Below are 24,112 nucleotides of genomic sequence, written 5' to 3'. Positions count from 1 at the left end.
GAGCTGTAGTGAGGCATCATTGGATTTTAGAATGATATTTGCTTTTAATTTGATAGTCTACTTTGACTTTTTCAAAACACTCAGGGATCACTCCAGGTCTTTGGAGTGAAAAGAAAAAGAAATGAAAGCATAAATTGAATTTCTATCACTTTTAAATCCTGAAAGTCAGTCAAGACCCTCATTATGCTAATGTAGAATGTGGCACATATAACCTTTACAAAGTGATTTATTTGAGATGTTCAGCCAGTACTGAATGGTCAAGTTTGTATTTATTCGTTTGGAATAAAAGCATAAATACTGGTGGATTTTTCTGAATGCTTCTTTGCTGACACAGAACTAGTTAATCTTCTATTGAGGCAGACACTTCCATGTAAATCCTGGAGAGGTATATAGTGTGAAGTGAGTGATAAATGAACAGGTCTTACAGTGGAAAAGCTATTGCACATGGCAGCTTATTGGCATATAAATTAAACTGCTGCAAGGTAGAAGAATGAAAGAGAAAATTAGGTTGCGGTGGGAGATCAAATTAATTTGGGAATCATTTGGACATTTTATTCTTCTGCAAACAGTTTGCTTAGAGGTCTCCAGCTGTGTTTGGCAGCAATTGGCATGCCTGCTGAAGGGAAATGTGCTGAAAGACTCAAGTTCTACAGCAGGCCATGGTATCCGTTTATCATGTACATAAACAGATGGCGGCTTTATGGAGTTGAGTTCTGGTGGGAGGTGGCAAAGAGAAAGGAAGGGACAGAAGGAGGAGCAGGGACACATCCCAGCCTTGAGCAAGCTGGTTAGGAGAAATCTCGTGGGCCATGGTCCAGAAGGGAGAAGTCAAGGGCTGCTGAGAGAAGAAAATGGCTGTTGGGGGAGATCGTACCCAAGCAGGAATAGAGGGAGTCCCTCACAGGGAAGCTTTTCTTTTTCCTGCTTATCCCCCAAGTCCCAGCTTAAATACTTCCAAAACCTCCTTTATGCTTTTGAGCGTAGTGTTTTTTTTTCTTCATGATAATTTGAAATGATCTTTTTATATGTTGACATATTCTTTATCTTTCTTCCTTACTAAATTAATCTATTTGCATTAGGGTCAGAGTTTGTTGTTGTTGTTTTTTTTATTGTCATATCCCTAGCACTTAGTTCAGCACTTAACACAGTCTGGAAAATAATAGATCACTAAGGTTTGTTGAATGAATTATGCAAAACCTAGAAGAAACCAATCAAAAACTGCTCTGAACTGTGTCATAGCTCACCTCCAAAAGCTATGCGGATGTGATTGCAATTAGGGTACGCCTAAGGGGCATGAGAATATTCATAATCAAGCAAGCTGAGGTCAGACTTGAATCCACAGAAGGTCAGGATGGTGAGGATGCTGGACACTGTCTCATAAAGTCTCCTAATAAACCTATGAAGTAGGCTGACAAAAATCATAGTTCCCAACTCAGTGTTAAGGAAACAGGACCAAATGTGAAAGAAGCTGCCCCAGATGCACAGCTAATCAATAGCAGAACCGGGATTTGAACTCTGACTGCAGACTCAGTGTCTTCTTCCCTCCCATGTCTCAATATGAGCTTCCCCAGCAGCTGCCAGCGATTGTCCTTCTCCTACATACCACCTTTCAGGGACTTGTTCCTAAATTTTGAAAAGCTTCTGCTCCCCAAACCAATCTCGACTCCTCCAGGCATTTCTGTATCTCAGACCTTTTTTGCCCTGGAAGATTAACAGTTCTATTTCTGCTCCTACTTGCAATGAGACTGTGGAGCCAGGGCTGGTCCCAAACCTGGAATAACTGAGTCGGAGACTATTTTAAGCTTCCCCATAGAGGCTTATATAACCACAGACCAGTCATGATTTTCATAGATAATGGCAGAGTAGATTAAAGAGACAGCCTGGGTGTTTCCACCATAAACTATCTTGCCTAAGAGTTTGGCAAGGAAGAACGTTCCCATCGATTACGCGACTACCATATGTAAGGCACTTTATGTAAATTATCCCATACTTGGGCCAAAGAGATGACTCAAAAGTCCTGGAGCATGTGCTTTGTGTGCAGGAGGCCTGGATTCTATTCCCGCCATCACATGGTCCTTTATGCACTGCTGAGAGAGATCCAGCGCCACCAGGTGTGACAGAAACAAAACAGATGATCTAAGATAAGAGTGAGTGAGGGATCCAGCTTAAGCCCTGAGCAATGCTTAAGTTGGTAACCACATTTATAGGGTTGCTGGGCTTCTGGCATTGGGACCCATGTGCAATCCAATATTTCCTCAGACTGAAATCAAGCGGGCTGGTCTTCCCTTCCCCTGCTTGGCAGTAATGCTCTATATTATTGGTAGGGTCCCAGTGTTGAGGGACAGAAAGTTCAGGTGCAAATTAAGAGGCCAAGAGATGGTAACTCCCTGGCATACTATCTACAGGGGGGACCATCTCTGCTGATTAGGAGATAGACCCGAACTCAATTGACATTATTTTTGTAGCCTCTTCTGTCCCTTGTGCCCTTCTTGTGTGAGATGCTATTGTATTTCTAGTTTTCCTTCCTGCAGACTCTGGGATGACAAAACAGTAGTGTCTGATATCTTGACCTGAAACCATGAGAATAATTTTAAGCTTGTAGAAAAAGTATATTTGAAATAAATTTAATTCAGCTCTAATTTTTGATTATTTAAAAAAACAGAAAGAATTATTTATCAAAAGTACCAACATGTCTGTGGACATGTGACTCTTTGTCCTTGTCAAAGAATCTACACTAACTACACTAAGTGATAAAAATTGGAAATGAAGGAAAGTGCAGTATCATAGACCAAGAAGTTTCCCAACTTATGAAAGCAAAATATAAGTATTAGGAGGAAGCTCTTTGTTGTTTCCATCTCTTCCCAGTTCCTCAAAGAGCACTATGAGGTCTGTCTAGAATCTCTGTGTGCTGCTTTTTGTATGACTGAAAACTGACTTCCTGTCCTGCCATCAATGACAGGCAAAATGCTTCTGGCTAATATTGGCCCTAGAGCCACTTTTTTTGCTTTTGTTTTCTGTCTTTACACGCTGTTTGCATTTGGGGTCACCTTAACCATTATCTATAATTAATAACTCTTAGTTCACCTTTTGATGGGAGCTCTCTTTCATTTGATTTCAACTCTTGTGATTTAAGACAACATTTTAAATTTATTTGTTATCTTTTACCTACCATAGAGCCTATTATACAAATGCAACTATTCTCTGCCTAAATGAGTGATTGATTGATAAAATAAGTTAATGCAACAGAGTGGCCAAGTGTTTTCATTTCTGTTATTTTAGATATCTTTGGTCTTATCAGATATTTTCCCTGCCACTGTAAAGATTTCCCTCACTATCTGAAGGTACAACATTCACATATATATTATGATTTGATAGGTTGCTTTTTGTTGTTATTTTTGGAGGACAGGCAGGCCAGACCTGGAGTTACCCAGCGATTATTGCATGCTGTATACTCAGGTATCACTCCTCGTGGGGCTCAGGGGACCCTATGTGGTGCTCAGACCAAACCTGGGCTAACTTTGTGTACAGCAAGTGCCCTACCCACTGTAATATCTCTTTGACCCTGGTAGGTTGCTTTTTAGATAAGAGAACACTGATTTATTTCCCATATAAATTCATAAGTAAGAGCACTTCCAGATTCCCAAAATAACATACAAATAATATCAAGCAGAACCATTCAATTTTCAGAAAACGGGGGAAATAATATGTATGTATATTTATAATAATACACATATGAATATATATACATACTTATACATATCTATTTATGCATGCATATATATACATATATATGTATGTTATGAATGTTAGTTTTTGTTTTGGTTTTGGTGCCACACGCAGCTGCACTCAGAGCTTACTCCTGGCTCTGCATGCAGGAATCACTCCTGGTGAGACTCAGGGGACATATGGGGTGCCGGGGATTGAACCTAAGTTGACCACATGCAAGGCAAATGCCCTACCTGCTGTACTATTGCTCTGGCCCCTGTCATGTCTGTTTGGGTGGCGTGTTTGCACAAAGTACTTTTCATGTGGAGAGCTGGGGAAGCAGAGTAAGGAGGCACCTGTATTCCAGGCATGCATCCTCTCTGTCCCCCTCTCTCCACCTTGCTGTGCTTTTCCCCAGGCAAGTAAGTTTCCTGTTCCTGAATGCTGTTTCCTGAGTTCTAATCTGTGACTTAAGGAGGTCCAGAGGAGCTGATGAAAAAGGAGCCATATGGACTTGAAGTCTCCAAGACTTGCAGATGTAGAAATAGTTTTTGCAGAGATGGACATGCCAGCCATCTTTGCTTTTTCATTTTCAGACCTGTGACCATTTTAATTTTCTTTCATCTTTTCAAGCAAATTTTATAACGAAAAATTTAGAGGGGTTAAGTAAGGCATATCGTATTCCTTATAATAACTCCTCAAAAGTTACTCCAATATATTACAATTTGGAAAAAATTGTATTTTGTATCTATTATTTTTGCTTTATGTTGGAGTGATAGAGGCCAACTGTAAGGTACAGAGATCATGGGTATGTAAATTCATAATTACAGTCACATCTTTATAGTAATTGCATACTTGTCATTGTCTTAAGTGCTTTCCATTTTTTTACATTTAAATCCAAATATATGTAATTAATTAATGCATTTAAATCCAAATATATGTAAATAAATGGATAGGATATGTAATCCTATCCATTTATAGGATATATACTTTCATCATAAATATTTCTTATGATAGAATCAGAAGTCTTATGAAATAATAGAAAAATCATCTTAAGACTTGGGTTTGAAGTCTCATATCATACGCTTTCTAACCACTTTTGTGAATGAGCCTCTGTCAAGACAGAAACTTTAGAACGGAGAGATTGTACAGTGGGTAGGGCATTTTCCTTGCTTGCAGTGGACCTAGTTCAATCCCCGGCATCCAATATGGTCCCCTGAGCACTACCAGAAGTGATTCCTGAGCACAGAACTAAGGGTAAGCCTTAAACACTTCTGTGTATGACCCAAAAACCAAATTAAAATAAAAAAGATAGGAACCTCATTTTCACATGTTCAGGTAGAATCACAGTAAACTTAAGAGGACTTAGTAGCCCTGTGGCACACTGGGCTAATAAGATCTTTCACAGTAGAAAGAAGAAAATTATTGATGCAATAAAGAGAGTCTAAATAATCTGAGAATTCCTTTCAATCTTTATCAGAAGACAAATTCTGAGAAAAGGAGAGAGCAAATGAGAAAGGAGAAAATTTAATTAGTTCATTTTAGATAAAATGGATGCAAGTTATGGAACATTAGATCAAGATCTAGCATAATAGAAGTTAAATTCTCTATTAAAGTTAAAACAAGATTTGAATAACCAACATCTCCTGAATTTCAATATTTAACCTTGAATTAAATATAATGTATGCAAATAGATAGCAAAAAATTATTGTGAAATAAATATCCCTATCCAAAACCCAAGAAAACATTTCTTAACAGAAACTTGAAGAAGTGGATGAAAACTACCAATCTGAGTAATTTATAGGTGATGATATCGGTTGCTGTCATTTCTATGTATCAATAATGAGATTCATGATTCCTACATATACACACTGATCACTGTGTTAAAGATGGTACTCAGGCTTAGAAAGTAAGATATACTTTATTATCTCCATTTCAAAGACAGAGTCCAAATTTAAATTGGTTTATTAATTTTCCCATGGTTATCAAAAGGGTAAGTTTTAAAAACCAAAACTCCAAAATACTTCTTTGTTAGAATTCTACCTATGGAATATTATTGAAGTATACATTAGAAGCTTTCCCTTTCTCTTTCCAATACTGGAGGCTAATGATAGAAAGATTTTACTTAATGTGCTAGTAGCAGGATGAAAGTGTATCAGTTCTGTTATAGGCAACCTAAGGGAGTTTCCTAAGAGTAAATAAAATCATTGGATGAATGCGTGCAAGATATAAACTGCAGATTAGTTTGGGTAGGGTAAGAGAAAAAGAGTTACATGTAGAGTCATAGAGAAAAAGGTGTTTCACCACAGACATTAATTTTCTCTCATCTCTCATATTGCCTCTTAATAACTCACTTTAATTTTCACAGATGTTTGTTTCCCCTATTCTGAAGTAAAACTTTGGTATGCAATTTAACATAGATTTAATTCAGTGTAAGTTTTAAGGATTTAGTTGTTCGATATTAGAAATTTTGTCCCCGAGGCTTAGAAAATTCAATTAGCTGGTCTCTTTAGCCACTGAATCTTTTAATTTAATTTAATTTTAATATGGCTGCTTTGGGGATAATCTTCCAAGTCTTCCCTTAATTACTAATAGGTCTGTACATATTATCTGCCCATTTTATCCAGTGTGATTATTTAATCTGTTTTGAAAACTTCTGGATTTTCTGCACTCTTTGCACACAAAACACAACTATTGGGGAAGAAAAGAGAAAGAGAAAAGAAAAAAATTTGACTTTTTAAATACTCACAAAATAGAAGAATATTTAAAATAGAATAATTGCCTTTAGCAAATATAGACACAACAAAACAAAATAAATATGAAGATCATAATTTTCAAAAGATTGTTGCTTACAAGATAAAAGGATGAGAAGTTGGTACAACCCAATAATCTTCGCAGAGTTTTAGGCTTGGTATTTGAATGACCTGTGTGACAGTTCTCAAACAGTCTAATAGTGCTGGACACAGCACTTCTATTTTCCTAATTGTTCAAATTGTTCACCAAGTGTTATTTGCTTCAAGTTGATGAAACTGGTTATAAATTAAATCAAAAATGTAAAAATACTGATGAATAGAATGTGCATATTTTGGAGTTTCTTTTTGTAGGTTTGTATGTGTCCAGTTTTATTGATTAAAAATATTGCTGGAAAATGGAAGCCTGGTGACAGGAGCAGACGCTAGTCTTTGTTGGTAAATTTGGACAATCATCAAAATAAAGTTTTATTTAAATAGATATATGCATATATCAAAATTTATGTGCATTAAACTTCTTATTAGAAAACAGCCAATTTTAATCTGTGGGTATCAGTTAATCCTGAAGGTCTTTCTCTCTTCTCATCCAACAGGTTGTTATTTTATACTTTGAGCCAAGCACATTTCGCTGTATTCTCCTGAGATGGGTTCGTCTTCTTGGCTTTGCCACTGTTTATGGAACTGTCACTCTCAAGCTTCACAGGTATATGATATTTTATTAGGTTTTTCTTCCCATAGGAGGATGAGAGTATCAGGCTTAGAATGTAATTGCAAACTGGGTGAGCCTCTTAACTAGTTTGATTTCAAGAATGTACATAGCAAGATGATATGTATATTGTTTTACATACATAAATAGAGAGATATTTCAAGTCAGCTTCTTTTGGATCTTTTAGAAAATATTCATTATAAATGAATTTGAGCGGCATGCTACATAAAATGTTATTTGTTATGAAAATTAATTATGAAAAAATAAGCTTAGAAAGAATGTAAAGAAATATTTACTAGCTACAAACAAGAAGCAATAGAGATGATATAACTAAAACAAAAATCTAAGTCCAGAACTACCAAAGAATCCTGTAAAGTAGAATTAAGCAATATGTTGACTATTTTCTATTTCAAAGACTCATATCACAAGGATATTCAATGGATGAAATTCAAAAAAATATTTTTAGGATGGAGATATAATATAATATAGATGGATAGGGTGCTTGCTTGATCACTGAATACAGAGCCAGGGGTAAGCCATGAATACCATCGAGTGTGGTTCTCCAAAAATAGTAATAATGCTAACAAATGTCTTGGTACTCCTCCTTAACCAGTGTTCCAGGGACTATCAGTCTTGTAAGCTGCAGAATACAGTAAATTCTTTTATACTTAGTTTCTAAATTTTCTACTTTTAAACAATATTAGCAAGGAGAGACACAATAAAGTTCCTATCTAGAGAGGCTAGGATTGGATGAAATGATTCCTGTCTATAAGTTTTTTCAACGTAGTGGTGCCAATGAACATAAGAAAGAAAATTTAGGTTTTTGTTTGCCTGCAAAATATAACAGTAGTATCCTGTATAGGACACCCAACTACCCCCTGCTTTAAGCTGATCAGCTAAAAATATTTTATAGCAACAGTAGCACTGTAGCACTGTCCTCCCGTTGTTCATCAATTTGCTAGAGCGGGCCCAGTAATGTCTCCATTGTGAGACTCGTTGTTACTGTGTTTGGCATATTGAATACGTCACGGGTAGCTTGCCAGACTTTGCCGTGCGGGCGAGATACTCTCGGTAGCTTGCTGGGCTCTCCGAGAGGGGCGAGGAATCGAGGAGGAATCAAACCTGGTTCAGCAGGCTGGCCACACACAAAGCAAATGCCCTACCGCTCCAACCCATAGCAACAGTAAACCAATTTTATTTCTTTTTATTGTTATTATTATTATTATTGCTTTTTGAGTTACATCTGGTAATGCTCAGGGATTACTTCTGGCTTTGCTCTCGGGAATTACTCCTGGCAGTGCTCAGGGGACCATATGGGATGCTGGGAATCAAGCTCGAGTCGGCCACATGCAAGGCAAATGCCCTACCTACTGTGCTATCACTCCAGCCCCCCCAATTTTATTTCATGCTAATTTGACCCAAGTGTTCTCAGTGAAAGCATGTTAATGATATGGGGGCAGAGGAGATGGTTTAGGGGTTAAGATGCATCTTACCTGTGGCAAATCCAGTTCAATCCCCTGTATCACAGGGTTTCCCACATTGCTGGATGCAGCACTGGATTCCCTCAAGCAATGCCAAGTGTAACCCTGAGTGTACCTCAGCACTACTGACTGTGGCTTGGGTGTCCCCAGAACCACAGGGCCCAGGCAGTACCGCATCTCCAAGCCCTTGCATTGAAACCACAGCCTGGTTGACTGAGTCACAAATGGGCCACCAGAGCCTCCTAAACTCTGATTCCTACAAATGTTTATCTTTGATGGCATAAAATATAATGTATTATATTTGCCTTTAAATGGATCCTCGTTAACACCTATTAATGTATGATGATTATATTATGAACTATATCAGGGTGTCTGTCCATTTCTTTTTCTTACTCCTCCACCTTTTTTGGGTGATTGGGTGGGTATTAGGAATTCTACTGATTTTTCTTTTAGAACAAATGTAAATATCTGTAACTCTCAAGATCCTTTCATAGACATATTCTGAAAGATTATTGGACTGATCCAGGAAGCCCAAATTAAATCTCAGTTCAAAATCACTCTACCTCGATAAAGTTACAGGTTTCTGTTTCTTACAAAGAAGTTAAACCATATAGTTTTGATATTCTTTCAATGGATAGTTTAAGGAAATAAGAAATTATTGGTTACTTGTAATGGACAATAAATCTTCTGTGAATCCTGAAAGAACAGGTATCTCTTTTTTTTAGTACCAAAAGTTTTTATTTATTCATTGTACTTTCCCAGGGTACAGAAAGGGAACTGGGAAAAGGATCAGCATGTATGTAGCAAAATTATTGCAAAAGGGAAAGGAAGTAACCCATACAGCAAAATCAACCATCAAATAAACATTTCCCAAGAATGGGGTCACCAAAGCCCATGGGCTCCAGACTCTGCCCATGGGATGAGGGAAGGGGATCAGGTACATGCTTTCTTACTCACCTGCCCTCCCTCCCCATAAGTTCAAGATTTGACACAAAGCTTTGGTTTCTAGAGGTAAACATGGAGTTACATTCGTCCGTCTCCTATTAAACAATCTTGTGGCTACTTTGACCTAAGTTTCTTGCACCTTCACAAAAGTTCCTGAGTGACTTGGATCTACATTAATCTTCCCTTTCCTTGGTTTCCTGATCCCACTTTACATGGACGGCCCACTCATTGCCTCTCTACCCTAAGATTCAAAACTAAAGCAGCACATGTTTGGCATAAAAGATAGCAAGTGGCAGTCCTCTCTTCAAAGACTGGGTGCAAGCAATAGAGTGTTCTGAAATTCTAAAGGACTTTTGTAAAAATCACTTTAAGACTTGTGGAGATACACCACAAACTTGCAAAGTTGTGTGGATTGATGGAAGTGTGGGGGTGGGGACTTGGGGGAAGCGTGGGGAGAAGGGGGAATCAAGGAGATGATAAGAAAATTTAGGAGATGATAGAAGTTTGAGGGACAGAAGACCTGATTCAAAATAGGAAGTAGGGGCAGGGGAACACAAGAGAAAGGGTGGCTCAAGAACCCCATTTCAAGAAGGGTCGCCAAGTTTGCTTCAAATCCTTTTACCTGGTACAGAAACTTGTGTCAAAGATGCTTTGGCTATTTTGCTTATACAAAATTTTTGTAAACAATAAAACCCAAAAATAACATGGAGAAGACCAACACATTATATTTACACAAACTAGGCCACCTAGAAATCACCAAATTGGCTACTCATAAATTCTACAAAGCCCAGACAAATACAATAACTAGAAGGGGATGCAAGTTGGGTGAGACAAGAACCCAGGATCAGACACAATCACCCAATGTGGTCTATTGCATTTGCCCCGTTTCAACACAGTGAGATAGAGGTTTGCAGGGATCACAGCATGTAAACGAATCCCCCCCCCCCTTTTTTTCGTTTGGCTACCATGATGTGAATCACTGATACCATGGACAGAACACTGGCTCTGGGCCCCAAAAAGGAGAAAACAAGAAGCCAAAGAGTTAAAGGTTCTGGATTTGGTCCCTGTTTCATATACATACCTGGGCATCTCAAAGTCGGTACAGAGATCACGATCACGATCACGACCATCCTGTTGTTCGTTGATTGCCTCAAGCAGGCCCCAGTAACGTCTCCTTCGTCCTAGCCCCAAGATTTTTCAAAAAGTGCCATATTAAAGGCTCTTCCAGGGTTAGGAGAATGAGACACATTATTGTTACTGGTATTTGGCATATTGGGTACACCACGGGGAGTTTGCCAGACTCTGCCACGTAGGCAGGTTACATTTGGAAGCCTGCCATTTTGTCCAAAGTAAGAATGAGATAATAAGGTGTCGCGTGGAATGCGGCCGTGCGCTTCCGGGAGCTGGGTTTTATAGTCTCTGGGTCTTGGCTGCTGATAGGATTACACAGCGCCAGGGGGCCAGTTGGTGGGTGTGACCCCTGTCTACTGGAATTTGGAGGATCTGGGTGGAGGATGCTCAGCCCTGATCTGATCCGAGCAGGCTTGGAGATCTCAGCCCCGGGACCCGTATGCCTTTGTTCCTCTGCCAGTACCTTCATGCATGTGGAGAGTGGTCTCAGCATGGTGGTGGCTGGTTCCGGAGGTCAGAGATATCCTATGAAAACTATCCTTATGAAATTAAACTATTTTTTAGGTTTTTTTGGCAAGCATACAATCACCCTGTTGTGCATGGTAGGCCTAGCCCAATCCAGTGAAAGAAGGATCTGGGATGTCAAGAGTCCTGTGCCCTGGGGTTAGAGGTCTGGGACAGGAATCCTCCATCTCACACACAGACCTCACCTGATCTTGGTTTCCTCTTGGTGCCTTTAGCCTGGCCTGGCTTCTCCTAACCTCTCTGCACCTCCTATCAGAACAGGTATCTCTTAAGACTTGAAATGACCTCTCTCTCAATGAGTCTAGCATCTAGTCGGTTCTCTATTACATAATTCAGTTGGATCTATTAAATTATATTCCTTTTTTTACCTGAGTTGAAAATTTCACCATTGAATTCCCATAATGTCTGGCACACAAGAAGAGTTTAATTGGTACGTGAATGAATAAAAATGTCAGATGCAGACTTGAAGAGTTGCTTCCCACACTTCTCTTCACACATCACTTTCATTTTCCTCTGACTCACTGTGTGTCCTCAAGTGTCTAAACACATGACACTGTGGTCAGCAAGAGGGTGTTTGTGAAACCCAAACAGTATTAAATAGCACTGAATCACATAATGAGAAATTACTCCCATCCAGACTGTCTTTGCATCTTTCTGTTTATTTCCAGGAAAAGGTATTTCCTCTTCCTCCTCATCCTTCATTTTCCTCCTTCTTTTCTTTCTTCTTATTCTTCCTTCTTCTCCTCTACCTCTGCATCTCCCCTCCATCCCCTTAGGAGTAGAATGCAAATAATTGGAATTTGGGCATTTAAGTTATTTCATTATTCATTAGTTAAAGACTTGAATAAAAACTATTTCATTTGTGTTTGTAGTAGTTACTACAATGAAGAATTACCTTACTGAGGGTTTAAATTGATTAGAAATTATTTCTAATCTAATGAGCTGCATTATTCTTATCCTGTCTGAACCATATGGATTTATATTACATTCCAGTGTTGGGGATTTTTTTGCCATATTTCTCAAATTTAAATGAATTTTTCAGTCTGTGAACTCACATCACAGAGGAATGTGGGCAGTCTGGCTGATATAGGTGACTGACTGAATCAGTGCTTTGTACTTCCTACTCTCAGCTATTCCTTGTTCAGACTATATATTAAGATACTTGTGAAATGAATGAATGGGTGGTCCTTATAGTGAATAGAGCCATAAACCAAGGGCTCAGGAGTGTTAATGTTGGTAGTATCTCTGGAATCTAGCAGTATATGACCTTGAAGAAAGAATACTTATAACCTTGAAGAAAGGACACTTAAGAAAACAAAGACAACTCTTAAAAAAATTAACTTACATTTACCATAAACTAGTTATACAATCAAGAATACATTAAACATCTGAGAGTCAGTTTTCTCACCTATAGAGCTATAAAAATTAAATATGATTGGGATATATGCAAATATGTAGGGAATTTTGGTTCAAATAGGGATTTTTGGTTCTAAATCACAAATTCTTACAATGGCTAAATTAATTTTTCTAAAAAATGTGATGAGAGTCACAAAGTTGAAAGGAAAGTCAAAGAACAGGCTGTGTAAGACCTCAATCCAGGGTAATCTGAGGGATCAAAGTAGCAAGGATTAAGGGATAATGTCCTTGAATCCATCATATCATTTTCATGGGGATTTAATTTTTTATTTTAAAATAAAAATGTAAATCCTGCATCTGTGGGCTGACGAAGCATAAGAAAATTATTAATCCTGAGATATAAAATGACTTATAGTCCCTTGAGAATAGGCTAGGCATGAAAGACAAGAGTTTTATTTTACTTCAGCAATTTCACTCAAAGTTTAAATTATTGAATGTTTCTATTTCTACTGGTTTTTCACTGATTATAGTGTTTGCAGAGTGACAGTAGCTCTGAAACCTAGAGGAAAATATAAGAAGGTGCTCGTCTTGCTCCTCTTACCTCAGAAATGTTACCACCTCAGCATGAGAACTTGAAGATTTTATTCATTTTCACCACATCCCCCAATTCTTCATTTGATGGTCTCTCCCAATATTTGAGAGTCAGACAGTCAAATACTACCATACTAATCCAAGGTAAATTGCAACAGTTCTTTGATTATCTATAGTACAATATAGAGATATAACAAACTGGGGCTCATAATGATAATCATAGTTCTCTTCAGAAAGTATTTTTAAATATTTAAATATTTTTCAATTATCACTGAGATAATTTAGAGTGCCTGGTAGTGACCAAAGGCAGAGCACTTTCAAGTTAACATTATTTTTGCATTAAGTTCTCTATGGTGGCATGTATCCTTTTGTTAACCTGGACACAAGGAAGGCCAGTTCAACTGTCCTACTTCATTAGCAGGCCATCTTTGCACTGCAATTTATTTGAACATGAAATTGATTCTCTTTGGAGAAAGAAAGTGGTATAGGTTTGACCTAGTTCTATATAGATCATAAAGAAACATAGAGCTGAATTATCCAACAGTGAAGGAGTCTCCTGAGATAGGTTTAACTTAGGACATAAATGCTATAGGGCGGTACTAAATGAACATTTAGCACCTCCTTGAGTCTGTAGCATCACAAAGTGTTTGCTAAAGCTTGGTTTCTTTATTTGTTTGTTTAAGACACTTGGGAAGACAATATCTCTAGGCTCAAAAAAGTGGAATATATTTTCAGGATGCAAAATGAGGCAATATTTTTAAACGAAAAGGGGCAGAGAAATTCAGAAACAATACTGAAAAAGCATTTTCATATTCCCTGTAATATAAGGTTTCTGAAAACAGATTGCCTTTTTCTTTTTCAAAAGTTGATAATCAAGAAAAAACAAAAGCCTTTTTGGTACCACATTGAAAATGAGTATGAAAGCAAGCTGTGAGAAAGCCTTCTTCTGGTGTGGACTGGGGATTTTTCATTTCATGCATTATTCAGTAATCCTTGTTCTGGATACGGCACAGTACAGAGTGCTTTCTCTACCATTCTTATTAGTTCCAAAAATTTACAGTTTGTGGAAGGGTTTATTTTTTTAAAAAATATATTTTTATTTGCTTCCTAGTAAAATTTTCAAAAGTGACTGGGAGATACTGACATTTATTTTTATGTATTCTTATAAAGATATATAAAATATGCAGTAATAAATTTTTAAATATTTAAAGACCAAAAGAAAGAAAAATAACTCTGCAACTATGTAGAAAGCAGAATTTCCTAGTAAAATGTGATGCTTAATGTGATGTGGTAGGTGGCATGAGTGTTGATATTAGACAGATGCCAGGAGTGCAAATATTGGACATTTTACTGGGGAGTAGACCTAAATATTTTAACAGAACATTACTGCACAAGGCTGGAGCAATAGCACAGCGGGTAGGGCGTTCGCCTTACAAGCGGCCAACACGGCCGACCCGAGTTCGATTCCTCCACCCCTCTCGGAGAGCCCAGCAAGCTACCGAGAGTATCTCACCCGCACGGCAGAGCCTGGCAAGCTCCCCGTGACATATTCGATATGCCAGACACAGTAACAACAAAGTCTCCAGTGGAGACGTTACTGGGCCCGCTCGAGCAAATCGACGATCAACGGGAGGGCCTTTACCTTTTTACTGCACAAGGTGTTGATTAGTACTCAATTATGAAAGTCTCCAAAATAATCTTTGTTCATGGGTGTGTAAGTAAAGGCCCATGGGAACACACTAAATTCTTCTAAAATTCTTCTTTAATTCACCCCAGAACAGAGATCAATGATGTTTAAAGTCCCAAATGAAAACCTAGAGAGTTTCAACTTGAAACAGTTTCTAAATGGTCTTAATGTGTTACCCACTACAACCAAAATAACTGATTGATAAAGCATCTTTTAAACATGTAACTGTGTATGTCACATGTTGACTGGAAAATAGAACAGATTTGTGTACTGAGGACATGACTCTTTGGTGCTCCCATGATTATCATTTTTTGCCACCTATTCTGGAATATAAAATACCTGCAAGTGGAGAATTACGGTGACATTTCTTATGACCCATGTTGTCCCAAGGAAATGAAACTCATTCGTTCTTAAGCTTAAGAAAACATCTCTTGACAATGTTAAAAATAAAAGTGTTCTGGTGTGAGCTGGAGTGACAGTGGATACTGTCGTACAGTGGATAGGGTGCTTGTCTTGCATATGGTAACTCAGGTTCAAACCTCAGTCCACCAGGAGTGACCCCTGGGAGCAGAGCCAGGAGTAAGCCCTGAGCACCACTGGGGTGTGGTCAACTCCAGTATATACATACACACACATATATACACATATATGCACTTTTTATAGATATATAAAACTTATATATAAATATATAAACTTTGAGTTCTACAAACAAAACTAGAAAAAGAGTATATATATATATATATGGGTGATGACAGAGTATACAGAATTATGAAGAGGAAGCACTAGGAGAAAAATTGTAATTTCTGGAAAAATCAACTTAAAAAATTCTTGCAGAGCCAAGTCAGGATGATCCTAGATGTCAAGTGTGGGGAATTCTCACTAAAATAATTTAAGATTTGTTTTAAACTTGGACAAGACAGACACAGAGATCCAAGTGTTAGCATGTGGAGGAGAGGTCTGAGAAGACCTTGACCAAAGTTTGGTCATGGAGAACTTTATCACTAGGTAGTTAAGTAGGTTCAAAAGCCAAGAAAGCATTTTTAATCTCCAAGTAAATTAGACAATCTTACGTGTACCTCATAAAGCCATGCTTTTGCACACTAAAAAGCAAGAAGCTGCTTTACAGACATTGTTTTTATGAATTCTTAGAGAATAAAGGTTTCAATATTTATGATGTAGAACTATCTTTAATACTATCATTTTAAGATATTTGAAAAGGGGACAAAAAGATAGTACAGCATGTAGGGTGCTTGCCTTGCATGTGACTGACCTGGGCTCAATTTCCAGCACCCCATGTGGTCCCCTGAGCTCACTAGGAGTGATCCCTGAGCATGGAACCAAGAGTAAGCCTGAGCATTACTGTCTATAGATCCAAAACAGAAAAAGAAAGGAAGGAAGGAAGGAAGGAAGGAAGGAAGGAAGGAAGGAAGGAAGGAAGGAAGGAAGGAAGGAAGGAAGGAAGGAAGGAGAAGGAGAAGGAGGAGAAGGAGAAGGAGAAGGAGAAGGAGAAGGAGAAGGAGAAGGAGAAGGAGAAGGAGAAGGAGAAGAAGAGAAGGGAGGGAGGGAGGGAGGGAGGGAGGGAGGGAGGGAGGGAGGGAGGAAAATAAAAAAGAAAGAAATTTTTCTTTAAAGTTTGTAAGTGATTTTTTAAAATTTTTATTTATTTATTTTTTTATTAGTGAAACACCATGAGGTACAGTTATAGACTTACAAATTTGTGTGCTTGGGTTTCAGTTATACAATGATCCCTAAGTACCCATCCCTCCACCAGCTCCCATCCTCCACCACCACAGGTACCAGCATCCCTCCCACCCCCCATCCTCCCCATCCCACCCGGCCTCTGTGGCAGGGCATTTCCTTTTGTTCTCTCTCTCTCCTTTTGGGTCCTGTGGTTTGCAAGAGAGGCATTGAGTGGCAATCATGTTTGGTCTATAGTCTACTTTCAGCATGCTACTCCCACCCTGGGAGGATCCTCCCAACACCCTTTATTTGGTGCTCTCTTCTCTATCTGAGCTTCCTTTTCCCCTAGCACATGTGACTGACCTCCAAGTCATGGAGCAAAATTCCTGATACTAATCTGATTTGACTTTCTCTCTTTTTTTTTTTCTCAATTCGTCAAGTGCCACCTGGATTTTGTAAGAGTAATATTTGAAGTTTCCCTAGAAATCCTTTTACCATTTAAATTTTCATGTAATAAAGCTATAAAGATCAAAATTCATTGGAATTGTAAATATATACTTTTTCTTCCTAATATTATTATTTCAGAAAGCTCATACTAATGTACAGAATTGTTTGTGTTCTGACCCAATTTTTCCCATTTTATTTAAACAACATTTGTTTACAAAGTTGTTCATGATGATTTGTTATAGGCATTCAATATTCCAACCGCAGTCCCACCACCACCATCATCTTCCCTCCACCACTGTCTCCAATTTCCCAACCAGCCTGCTCCAGTTGGGAATTATTATTGCTTATTTTATATTGCTTAATTTTTTTTTTTTTTTGCTTTTTGGGTCACGCCTGGCCATGCTTAGGGATTACTCTTGGCTTTGCACTCAGGAATCACTCCTGGCGGTGCTCAGGGGACCATATGGGATACTGGGACTCAAACCCAGGTCAGCCACATGCAAGGCAAATGCCCTACCCGCTGTGCTATCTCTCCAGCCCCCATGCTTGTTAATATTTTATATTGCTTATTACTACTAAATGGCTAATGGAATGATTTTAAAAAATACTCCAGTCAAAGAAAATTTGTGAAAATTGTTGTATGTCACCATGGGAACATTAAGTCTTTATCTGAGCATTTAGTAAAAGTTGTTGTTGTACGTTAATCGTTCTGTGTTACTGTTTTTGTTAGTCGAGATTAGTTGCCTTCTCCATTACTTTTCCACCCAATCCATTATGCACCTATAGAGAAGTTAGTATCATATATCTTGGAGGTGTCGTGCGGTTGCAACTGCGGCCACGTGCTCAAGAAAATACAGAATATTTAATTGGGCAGTCTGGCTGGAGGCATGGTGACAGCTGTTAGGGTAGGAGTGCAGCTTCGGGGGTTTTGGTAGGGGCAGAAACTTGACCCACCCCCTCCCAAGATCGCCTCAGGGGTCTCAGCCAGGACTGGGTATCCAAGAAACTTTGTGGCTAGTTCATCTCTTTCAAGATTTATTTATGAGTCTCTAGAATAGGTCCAGTAGATGAACTTACATCGTGGCGGCTGAGCAAAGGCACCACAAAATTGTGTGTGGCTTCTGGTCCAATTTTAATGACTCTACTGAAACTATGCAATCATATTTTGGTTTTGCAGACCCTACATTTTTTTTTCCATTTTGGTCATTAGTGCTTGGGAAGACAGAAAAAGAAGAAGGCCCTTGAAAACTTGAGAAATAAGCAAATGGTGCCCTCTTCTTCCTTCAGTCATCTTCGCCTTCTTGGCACACTTGCAATCCATCTGGGAGCTGCGGGAGTCTGAGTCTTTTGGAACTTTGTTTACAGCTTGCCATTCTGAATGACTCCCCAGAAGCTGTGAAAAAAAAATCTCCTGAAGTCCAGTGATTTGTTTCATTATGAAATCTCTAACTCAGCAGAGGATTTAACAGTTTGCTCTGTTTGTTCCTCTCAAATCTCCCCCTTCCAGTGATTTCTGTCACACTGCACTCTCTGTCTCCCTAAACACCCCTGCTGAATGGCTCAAATACTATTAATTATGCTGGTGTATTCATGTCACTTTTAGAAGCTAATTAAAGGTTCTGCTTTAATAGCTTCATTCATCAAATAATGTGTTCAGTGTAGCCTATTCATAGGAAGTAAACGATTTGAGGAAATATAAGTAAATTGATCAAAGCTGTCTCTTAGTAACTAGAAGTCTGACTCATAGAGAAACTTTAACATCAATGAGTGCCTTTTTGATAAAATTTGAAGTAAAAGAAAATTCAATTTTAGTTGTCCTTATGCTCAGAACACATTACATATTAGACATAAACTAGCGCATCCCACTACAAAAATAAAATACTTAAATGCTTATTTTGCCCGACCAAATATCCTCCATGATTTTTTGACACATAAGTGATATGCACTTTTATGTTATGATATAACATAAAAAGCTTCACATTAGAAGTTTTCCAATATAGAGATTTTCCTTTTTTTAATAGATCGTATCTATACCTACTCTAATTTCTAATTGCAGTTTCAGTATTATGTCTAGATTTCTAGAGAGATCTTTGCTATTAAATATGTAATTTTGTGTCTCAGTGCCACATTTGAAACATGGGAATTTTTGTTACCTGGATCATTATGGTTTTAATTTGTATATGTATGTGTAAATAAATGTGCGTATTAACCATCTTTAATGTAATGAATTAAAAAGTCATATGTTAATTAGTAATTAGAATTTTTAGATATTCCCTGATACTTTGTTCAAAAATGTATTTTTTAGCAACTGAAAATTCTGATATGCCCTCAAGTAAAAATATTTCTTTTCCTTATATAGAATAGATGCAAGATTATAAGCAGTAACTAAGATTTATTCATGCATGCAGTAAAGTGAAGAACAGCCAGGCTTTTGTAAAGGCCAAGGTGAGACAGTCTGCATCTACAAAACTTTGATTCCTAGATTTATCAGCAAACAATGGAGGAAAAGGTGGGGGAGGGGGGAGGGCAAATTAGATTATACAAGAGGTAACATAAGGATAGTAGCAGGGGGGTCATGGGCACTTTGGTGATTCTATAAAAACTTTGTATGTCAGGGTTGAAGAGATAGTACAGCTAACATGTCAGGGCACTTGCTTTGCATTCAGACAGTTTAAGTTCAATCCCCAGAACCCCATATGGTCCCCATAGCACTCCTATTAGTGATCCCTGAGCACATAGCCAGGGGTAAGGCCTGAGTACCACCTATTGAGGCCCCCAAATAAATAAACAACAATAAAAACTCTGTCAATAATATCTATTGTTGTGTATCTATTAAGTTTCTATTAAATTACTGTTGTAACTCTGAAACCGAAACTATATTTAAAAAACTTTAAATGTGTAAAACTTCTACTGTAAAAAAAAATTGAATCTGAAAGTTTTTGACTTTTAATATGTATATTTAAGCCTTCCTTAAGACATGACTTTTGCTAAGTTTTGTGGTGTTAGATAATTGCCTGGATGAGACCAGTTGTAGTTACTGGTTTTGGCATATCCAATACACAGCAGATAGCTTGCCAGGCTCTTCCGTGCGGGCGGAATACTCTCGGTAGCTTGCCAGTCTTTCCGAGAGGGATAGAGGCTTTTGGGATGACCTCTAATCCCCCTTGTAGGTGTTACCATATTTGAACCCTATCAAATATGGTACGACAATTCCAGAAGATGGGTATTTAGTGTCTTATGACGTGTTGCGCGGCCGCGCGGGTCCGGAAAGCGTCCTGGAGTGTGGCGACGGCTGGGTAGTGGAAGTAGTGTCCTCCAGAACGGCAATGGAGAAGATTATCCATGACTTCTACTCAAATCTCTTCGATAGCCATGTCCACTTGCCGACATACCAAATTCCACAGGATGGGTATGTCGTTCCCAATGTTCTCCCTTCCGAAATCCGACACCCCATTTCGTCGGTAAAGAAACAGACAGCACCCGGCCCAGACAAGGTCAGACCTGAACACCTGAAGAACCTGCCGTCAGTACTCATCAATACACTGGCTCGGCTCTTCACTCGCTACCTGTCTGAATGCAAGGTTCCGTTCCAATGGAAAACCAGCAGGACCGTACTACTGTTCAAGAAGGGAGACATCCATGACATTGGCAACTATCGCCCAATCTGCCTATTGTCTGTCATCTACAAGTTGTTCACTCGAGTCATCCTGAATAGGATTGGCAGAACACTAGATGAAGGACAACCATGCGAACAAGCCGGGTTCCGCAAAGGATTCAGCACCATCGACCATATCCACACGATAACCAAGCTCATTGAGGTTTCTCAGGAGTTCAAGATGCCGCTCTGCTTAACGTTCATTGATTTAAAGAAGGCCTTTGATTCTGTTGAGACGGAAGCGGTCATTGAAGCCCTAGCCAATCGGGGCATTCAAGCCCAATACATCAGGATCCTCCGTGAGCTGTATTGCGGATTCACTACCAGGATCTCACCATTCTACAAAGAAGTGATCGTTGATGTCAAGAGAGGGGTGCGGCAGGGTGATACCATTTCACCGAAACTCTTCAGTGCCACCCTCGAGAACATCATGCGACGACTGGAATGGGAAGGAATGGGAGTGAAGATAGATGGTCGGCAACTACACCACCTCCGCTTTGCTGATGACATTGTTTTAATAACACCAAACATCAGCCAAGCGGCACAAATGCTGGCCAACTTTGACCGTGAGTGTGGAAAGGTAGGACTACAGCTGAATCTTACAAAGACAATGTTTATGAGAAACAGCCTTGTTCCTGACGCCCCATTCGCTCTCAATGGAACGACCATCTCCGAATGCAACAGCTATGTGTACCTAGGTCGAGAGGTCAACATGACAAATGACCTGGCACCCGAGCTGCGCAGGAGGAAGAGAGCGGCTTGGAACGCCTTCAAGAACGTCGAAGAAATAGCTAAGAGGACGAAGAACCTCCGGCTCCGGGCACATCTCTTTGATTCCACTGTTCTTCCTGCATTAACATATGCCTCAGAGACCTGGGCCCTACGCAAACAAGATGAGAACGCCATTCAGGTCTCCCAAAGAAGAATAGAAAGAGCTATGCTTGGAATATCACGTTTCACTCAAATGAGAGAACGAATCCGGAGTTCTGTCATCCGTCGACGATCAAGGATCAGGGATGCTGTCTTATTTGCCAAGGTGTCGAAAATCAGATGGTCTGGTCACGTAATGAGATTTAAAGACGACCGTTGGACTAGAGCTGTTACTGATTGGATTCCACGGGATGTCAAGAGACCGCGTGGCCGCCCACCTACCAGATGGTCAGACTTCTTCGTCAAGATCATGAACGATCGGTTTGAGGCCCTTCATATTCCCGGAGCGAACAGATGCCATTGGGCTACACTAGCACACGACAGGGACAAATGGAGACGTTACTGGCGCCCGCTCGAGCAAATCGACGACTAACGGGAAGTTAAGTGATTAAGTGATTAAGTGAAGATAATTGCCTGTGCTCCTTTCAATGTGCCTTTCACTGACCTGGTCTTTGATGTTTATCACCTGGATTCACATGTCCAGGCTGGAATGTCTGTGTTCAAATAACAAGTAGTTTATTACTAGAAGCACACCTCTTGTTGAAATTCCTACATTGACACTAGGTAAAAAAGGCCCTCCCGTTGATCGTCGATTTACTCGAGCGTGCCCAGTAACGTCTCCATTGGAGACTTTGTTGTTACTGTGTCTGGCATATCGAATACTCTCGGTAGCTTGCCGGGCTCTCTGAAAGCAACCTGAAAACCAGAATAATACCAGAAATAAAAAGAGGTATTGAAGCATAAACCTTCAGGGTGTGGCGTGAGGGCAAAGGGAGAGCTCAGTACTAAATGGTTCACAGATAATTTAAATTAAAATGTATAAAGAACTAATATTAGTTCTTCACAAACTATTTTAACAAGTGAAAGCAGAGGCAATTTTTCTCTTATTCTAAGAGGTGTTATCCTAACATCTAAACCAGAAAAATGCATCACATGAAAATAATTTTCATGTTTGTGAAACAGAGATTATCAGTATCATGAGAGCAACATAGCATGAAGAGCTAAGTAAAAAATATATATATATACATATTCATATATGTACATATATATATTGTATGAAAAAGCCAAATGAAAGAATTTTTATTTTTATAAACTAAGAGCTTAGACAATTTGCTATATAAGAATTAGAACAGGAATGCAAGAGGAAAAATATTGCAATGTGTTATAAAAAAATTGAAAAGAGTAAATCAGTAGATCAGACAGTAGACATTGTAGAGAATGCCAAGTAGATTTTCAAACCAGATTATCTGTTTGGTGAAGAGATCTCTCAAAAAAAAAGAGTTAAAAGATAAACAGCTAATTTGACAAATAAAGATTGGAAGATTGCTGTCTGTCTGGAAATTTTTCTTTAAGTCTTACTAAGCACATAATAATTTCAGTGAATTATAAAAACAAAATGCAAAATATTTAACAAAATAGGAATATTATAAATTAATTTATTTCAGGTTAGTAACTGCAAGAGATAAAAAGAGAAAATGTCAGTTTATTTAATTACATAAATATTTTTAACTTCTCTATGGTAAAATAGCAATAAACATAAATAACTAAATGAGTATATATGACTTTAGTATAATTTATAGAATAGTGTTATCTATAACTCATGTGTAACTCCAGCCACAATTAGTTTGAACTGATAATTTTAATTTTTCTAGTAACAATATTAAAAGTAGCCAAAATTTAGTCAATTATATATTTTGTTTAACCCAATGGTTTTAAATGTTTTTTACTTTAATATTTAACTAAAATACAAAATTATTTTTTCTATTTTCTATTTTGAATTTGGACCAGGTCTTCAAAATTCAGTATGCATAGCAATAGTTCTTTTAATTATAATTTTCACTAATATAAAGCATCCTGTAGGGCAAGACACTCTCATACTCTGCTGGAGAGCATATTAATTGGCACAATCTACTGGAAATAGTGGGTAATATGCATCAATAGTTTATTTTCTAAACACCTGGGGTTTTTTTAGCAAGCTAAAGCAACTTTCCATTAAATGCACTTTGCAGCCTACTCTAAAGTACATTCTTAGATTGTCTCCAGGAGAGATTATACAATTATATTACACACAAACTTCAAGCCAGCCAACATAGATCCTCATTTGTATAATATATATTCCTAAATTCACTGTTATCCTTCCATTTCAACCTCATACTTGCCAAAAGTAATACAGAGATATGGGCAAAAGTTGTATGAGGCCCTGAGTTCAGTTCTTCATACTGATTGCATGTCGTTCTGGTGTCCCTCAAGTACTGTGGCCTCAGTTATCCCCTGGGCGTCATGTGAGGCCCTCACCACTGGACTATATATCACAAGGAGTCATCCCAAGCCTCCAGAACACTGCTGATTCTTGTCTCTTAGTGTCAGTTGTGAGCTACAGAGATTATATAATTCTGTAATAATCATATTTTTAGGTATTTTTTTTTGAAATCTAAAAAACTTAAGGCTATGCATAAGATTTCCCCATAAGACAGCTGGAATGTGGCAGCCAGATAGCTTACTGAGGCATGTGCTCTGCCACGT

The 24,112-nt window shown here is 38.4% G+C and overlaps 1 protein-coding gene across 1 annotated transcript in view; it reads left to right on the top strand.

Annotated features, from left to right (window-relative positions):
- The window catches only part of GPR158 (G protein-coupled receptor 158), a 346,381-nt gene that overhangs the window by 278,992 nt on the left and 43,277 nt on the right, over positions 1-24,112 (top strand). The window contains exon 6 of the mRNA XM_056131077.1: positions 7,049-7,158. Within this exon, the coding sequence (XP_055987052.1) occupies positions 7,049-7,158 (110 nt within the window). The remainder of the gene's footprint in view (positions 1-7,048; positions 7,159-24,112) is intronic.

Source organism: Sorex fumeus, unplaced genomic scaffold, assembly GCF_029834395.1.
Source record: "Sorex fumeus unplaced genomic scaffold, SorFum_2.1 ptg000007l, whole genome shotgun sequence".
NCBI classification, from domain to species: domain Eukaryota; kingdom Metazoa; phylum Chordata; class Mammalia; order Eulipotyphla; family Soricidae; genus Sorex; species Sorex fumeus.
The sequence above is the reverse complement of the archived record's forward strand: the minus strand, read 5'-3'. Positions and strand labels throughout refer to the sequence as shown.